This window comes from Asterias amurensis, chromosome 16, assembly GCF_032118995.1.
Source record: "Asterias amurensis chromosome 16, ASM3211899v1".
Taxonomy (NCBI): Eukaryota; Metazoa; Echinodermata; class Asteroidea; order Forcipulatida; family Asteriidae; genus Asterias; species Asterias amurensis.
Genome location: NC_092663.1, coordinates 2,402,104 through 2,408,116, shown reverse-complemented (window position 1 = coordinate 2,408,116; position 6,013 = coordinate 2,402,104). Strand labels below are relative to the sequence as shown.

The window sequence follows — 6,013 nt, the reverse complement described above, 5'->3', positions numbered from 1 at the left end:
TCACATGTACAAATCAGGGGCAGCTTCCAATTATTCCGTTTTCGAATTCAATGCAAAATTCTTAAACTGTATCCCTTTGGCTCTCAAATCTGTCGACAGCATTTTGAGTGCTGGTGCTCCGTTTTCGTCGTTGGGAGGCCGTTGTGGGACGTACGAGCGAAGACTAGACTTCGCTCGGCCCGAGCGAAAGACTAGACACGGTCGACTATCCAGCTTAGAACAGTAGAGGGCGCAATAAAAAAGGCTGATTATTAGCGAAAGAGGGCGCTGTATAAGTCGATGTAAAAAAGGAATCTCTTCTAAATTTTGCTCATAACACATCACAAAAATGGGGAAATCTTTCGCCAATTTCATGTGTAAAAAGTTCTTCCATCCCTCTTCGTTTGCTAATATAAAAAGGGTAAGTGATCATATTAATGGTATGAATTTCTTGAGTACTGTTTCACCTTATTTTGCTTGTGTAGGAACAACGACAGCATGATCAATCACTATCAGAATCACGTATCAGCGTTGCAATAAACATGATAAAATCTTTCTTTTATTTAATTACAACTACAGTACTACGAGTTAAATACATTACCGTCACGGAAAAGTTTCCGTATGGCGCCACCACTTTTTCATTCGATATGAAATAATATAGTATCTAATTTACCTCAATGAGAGGTGATCCCAATGAGATATCCCTTTCTGTAAAAATGAGTGAAAAAGTGGTGGCGCCATACGGAAGGAAAAATTTTACGAACTCGCCAACAACTAATTACCGCGGATAAATTGGTGGCGACGTACAGAAAATTATCCTGATTGACTTTTGAGTATCACCGAGCGAGTGACGGATATATTGTTTAATTATTTATAAATGTACAGGTTTGGCTAGCTGAGCAGCGGGTCGCTGAAGAGACGCAGAAACAGGATGAGCTTCGAGCTGAATATGAACGTGACCAAGATCACTACAACAACAGGTACGTAGGTAAACAACTTTGTGTGCTTTCAGATGCCTAATAAAAGGATTGGTCAGGTCTAAAGTCTGTTATTATTTGAGTGAGAAATAACTTCTGTGTCAAAAACACAATGTTTTATTACATAATAGCAACAGAGCTCTCTATTGCTCGTAATACCCACATCACACCGAGCTGCGAGCTCGTTCTCACTACGTTCTGAAAAATGTAGTCTTGGTGCAAAATGTTTATCAATTGTTCTCTTGATCGCGATCCCCCGCTCGCTTGCTCCCTCCTTGCCGGGCATCATACTATTACTATCATCTTGCACCAAGAATACATTTTTCAGAATGTAGTGAGAACGAATTCGGTGTGACGGTGAATAACCATTAAGTTTTTATGCTAACAATTTATTTTGAGTAATTACCAACAGTGTCCAGTGTCTTTAATGTTCTCGTTGGTTGTTATAATTCATTCTAAAGGCAGTTGATGGGAGATGAGAGAGTTAAGAATGGCCTAACCTTCATCTACGAGGCACCCAAGGCCTACCAGACAGAGCCTAGCGACCAAGGAAAGCTGGAATGGAAGAGAGATACACCCATGGAAGCTGAGCCTGCTTCCATACTCCCTGGATTAAGCCAAGACAACGGGGCCACTGTCAGGAAGGTCCGTTGTGTTAAGTGTCACGAGATGGGGCACATCAACACAGACAAAGAGGTATGCTGCGCTATTGTATATTACACAATAACCCCCAGAAAGGGGGTTTACAAGGCATTTTTTCCAGAAAATGTTTTCCCTCTTTGTACTGGTAAAACAAATCATATCATAGCAGGTGGATGCCTATGCATGCTACACATAGAGACGTCAGGGCGGATATCAACATCAGACGTCCGGCTGCCAGGAATTTATTTTTAAAAGTCATCCAACGTGAAGTGGTGAAGGGGTCATTGGGGTTCGAACAATTAATCTACAACCACACAACATAACTGTTTCTCACTCTATGTTCATTCAGTGTCCAAGGTATGAAGCATCCAGGGATGAAGAAACGAAAGCCGAGACTGTCCATCAGGACCAACTTGTCGCAGAGATGCGGCGTGATGGCTACGCTTTCAAACAGAACGTCCTTGGTCGCAGCATACAAGACGAAACATACAATAAGGTAAAATGTTCATTTGTAGTGAAACATTTGTAGAGACGAGGGGGCATGGAAACAATGACCAGGGGCAAGGAGGCAATGACCAGGGGCTCCAATGCAATGACCAGGGGCATGAAGAAAATTACCAAGGGCACCGAGGCAATGACCAGGGGCATGGAGGTGATTGCCTCCGTAAAGTATCGGGCCCTGTGACTGGTAACAAACTTTGTTCTTCTAAAAACCAACAGTGCTTTTTTTTAACTTGCTTACTCTATAACCCTTGCTTTATATTTTCACCAGCATCTTGTTGCAGAGGAGGATTCTGATGACGGCCCACCCCCAGAGGAGGCCTTCTTGAACTCCCTCACCAAGAAACAGAAGAAGAAACTCCTCAAGTAAGTCCCCACATCCCAAATCCACAAGCTTTCAGCCTAGATTTGGTAAAAGGGTGTCCAAATTTACTGGGAACTTGAAAACTGAGTGACCAAATTGTTCACTTACATTACATTTATATGTAAATGAAAGATAAAACAGGGTGTCCAAAAGATACCCAGACACCCATGTAGCTAACGCTATGCCAGTCGACAAACATTGATCCAAGGCTGTTCCAAAACTTGAATAAAAAAATGTTCCTTTTGAGACCATTGCACCATTCTGTCCACAAATAATAATAATAAACGATCCATTATTAATAATAATCTGTCGACAGTCAGTCGTTGCATTGGTACGTGGACATGTTTCTAGTGACAACAGGGCTTATTCTGAATCTGGCATTCCCTACATTACAAGACTTCTTAATAGTAAATAGTAAACTTACAGCTCCTTACTTAGATCACTGTGAAATCTTGTCACCGATGTTGTCACCCATTGACTAATCTAATCCCTTATTATTTCCTCTTACTTTTCTAAAGAAAACTGAACCGCTTAGAGAATAAACACTCTGGATCTGTACACAAGAAGAAGAAAAGCAAGAAACTGCGACGACGAAGCGACAGTTCGTCAGACGAAGAGCCCAGAAAGAAAAAACAGAAATCCAAGAAGCACAAGAGAGCTGATTCCAGCAGTGAAGACTCGTCAAGTGATGAGAGCTCAGATGGAAGACGTCGGAAGCAGTCGAGACCAAGACGACGTAGCAGCACCCCTGAGCGTTATGAAAGCAGACAAGGCAGCGAGAAGAGAAGACGAGATAACCAGAAGAGATCCGTTAAGAAGGAGGATGAGCGAAGGAGCCATTCCAGTCAGAAGAAGCACAGCGATCACAGGCAGGCCGTAAAACAAGAACTGAGAGGTCCCGACCGGGATGATGATAATGGCTACAGGAGAGGAAGCCATCAGCAGAGAAGGGACGATGAAGATGCAGGGATGCGCCATGGTCAAATGCGAGTCAAGAAGGAGCCGCAGAACAGCTCTAAAGGTGATACTTCAAGAGAGAAATCCGTTAGAGAGCGTAGTCAAAAGAAATCAAGTAGACGACACGGTAGCAGCTCATCAGATTCCGACAGCGATTCTGGGACTGAGAAACCAAGCAGGGGCAGAAATACCAAGAAGCACAGAGGAGACTCGAGTGATGATGATAGAAGAAGGGTCCATCAAGATCGTAATCATCGTAGGGAGGATTCTCATGGGGGTAGACGTGATGAGGAATACAGTAGCCAGAGCTCATCACAACGTAGACGTCATGATACCAGAGACGAACCAAGGATCAAAGCAGAGAGAAGCAGTCGAGATGATCGGGGAGATGGGGATAGAGGAAGGCAACGTGTGAAGGAATATAGAGACAGACGATAGAAGGGAGAGGTGATGGATTGTACTTGTACATTTTGTTGGTTAAAGTTCGAGTGATAAGGAGGTTGCTGTTAATTAGGGATTTTAACCTCGTAGTAAAGAGGGGTGTGTTGAGAAACCCCATGTCGTTTAAAGACATTGGACACTATTGGTAATTGTCAAAGCCCAGTCTTCTCACTTGGTGTACATGTACATGTATCTCAACATATGCATAAAATATCAAACCTGTGAAAATTTGAGCTCAATTGGTCGTTGAAGTTGTGAGATAACTATGAGAAAGAAAAACAAACCTTGTCAAGCGAATTTGTGTGCTTTCAGATGCTTGATTTCGAGACCTCAAAATTTAATTTTGAGGTCTTGAAATCAAATTCGTGGAAAAACACTTCTGCGTTAATAATTATTTGGAGTAGTTACCAATAGTGTCCACTGCCTTTAAAGATAGTTGGGATTTGGCCTTGCCACAATTTTCTGTACCTTCCACTTGACCCTTTATAGTCTATAACTGGCAATTAATGGCTTGTATCGAAACGCTCATACAGGCTGCAAACGACTGAATGACCTGACCTCTGCCCAACAAATTTCAATGGTCATGAAATGAAAATCTCTTTAATATAAATTTTTCAGACACTTTTAAAGAAAAACAATAAAATCATGTCTGAGGGTGGTAGAGTTATGATATTAATAAAGGTACTAGAATGAATGCACAAGTAGATATTTTCTGCTAAGAACCTGTGGAATACGCGTGACTAGGTTCTGAAATCCCTGCTTTTGTAAGCGCAGATTCTTTGCTTACAGTAAACAGCCATGAAATTGGTCCCTGCAGTCCTCAAGATTACAACAAAATGATCCAAGCACAATTTCTATTATAAAAACAAAAGGCAATTAAGTTTATTTGAGTTTTGAATGACATGATATTATACATAAAGCGTACATACCTCAGATAAAAACAAACATTTGTACAAAATAGTAGCAAAGAAAACGGTGATTTAATCATAAGTTGAGCATAAGTTAGTTTTTGGTTTTAATATGTACAGATTCTTAAACATGTGTTTTTAATAATGTACTGTTACGCACATCAGTGCAAGAATAAAACCAGAGTAGGTTTGTTTTTTTTGGTTTTTCCTTCCATAGGACTTTGGGATAATAATACACTTGATGTACATGTACAGTAGCTGAACTAAAGTCTGTTTTCTCAATAGCAATTAAATGTATGGCCAATGTGCTTAAAATCATTTGCAATGTAGTTACTAGTGATTTTACTCTTGATGGAACTTTTAACAAGAAACCCTAGGAGTGTCGTGGCCGAGTGGATAAGAGCGTCGAACTCAAGCTCTGGTGCTTCTGTTCAGCAGAGTGTGGGTTTGAATCCTGGCCGTGACACTTGTGTCCCTGAGCAAGATACTTAACTATAATTGCTTCTCTCCACCCAGGGGTAAATGGGTACCTGTGAGGGCAGAGATGGTTCTTGTGATCGATTTAGCCGAGTAGCGCATATTAATGTTGCACAAGGCTGTATACTCTCCACCAGGGAGCTGAGATGGTTTAAGAAGTGAAATGAGGCCCAGTGATCAGGGTTAATAATGCGAAGCACTTTGGGCCGCCCTCTGGGTGTGAAAAGCGCTATAAAAAAACGGGTTATTATTATTTTTATTAGGACTTTAGTGAGTGATGCATTAACGTCATAATGCCGCAATCCTAGAGGTAAAATGATAATGAAATAATGGAAGCATTCACATTTGAACACGCAGTACACATGATTGGCCTGTGAACAAACCTCCATGTGACCTCTAGGCGAGGCGACTTTACTCAAACGACATCATGTGCATGAGGTCTATAGACCCCTTGAACACCATAATTTTGGGAGTGAAAATCGTGCACAAATTATTTGATGATCAAAATGATGGAAATGGTAAACGCGCATTGTTAAGAGATGCATTCAGCGTTTTGTGACGGCTTCTATAGAAATCAGTAGACCCCCTTGCATATCGCTACCAGGTACGCTTACATGTAGGTCACCCACATTTTGCTGCCATGGAAAAGCCATCGTTCAATGATTTGCCTCCTTTTGTCGTTAGAATGGCGCTTTTTGAGAGTATGCGAGGTACGCGCCAACAGGGCGCTATCATACTTAATAGCAATCAGGATAAATCACATTCAT

General features: G+C 41.5%; 1 protein-coding gene across 1 annotated transcript; it reads left to right on the top strand.

The window, feature by feature from the left end:
• Positions 1–262: 262 nt before the first annotated feature.
• On the top strand, positions 263–3,867 carry LOC139948803 (uncharacterized). Its single transcript, XM_071947139.1, has 6 exons — positions 263–400; positions 865–959; positions 1,418–1,652; positions 1,948–2,094; positions 2,371–2,465; positions 2,982–3,867. The coding sequence occupies exons 1-6, from the start codon at positions 329–331 to the stop codon at positions 3,856–3,858; spliced, it is 1,521 nt and encodes a 506-aa protein (XP_071803240.1). The 5' UTR covers positions 263–328; the 3' UTR covers positions 3,859–3,867.
• Positions 3,868–6,013: the final 2,146 nt, after the last annotated feature.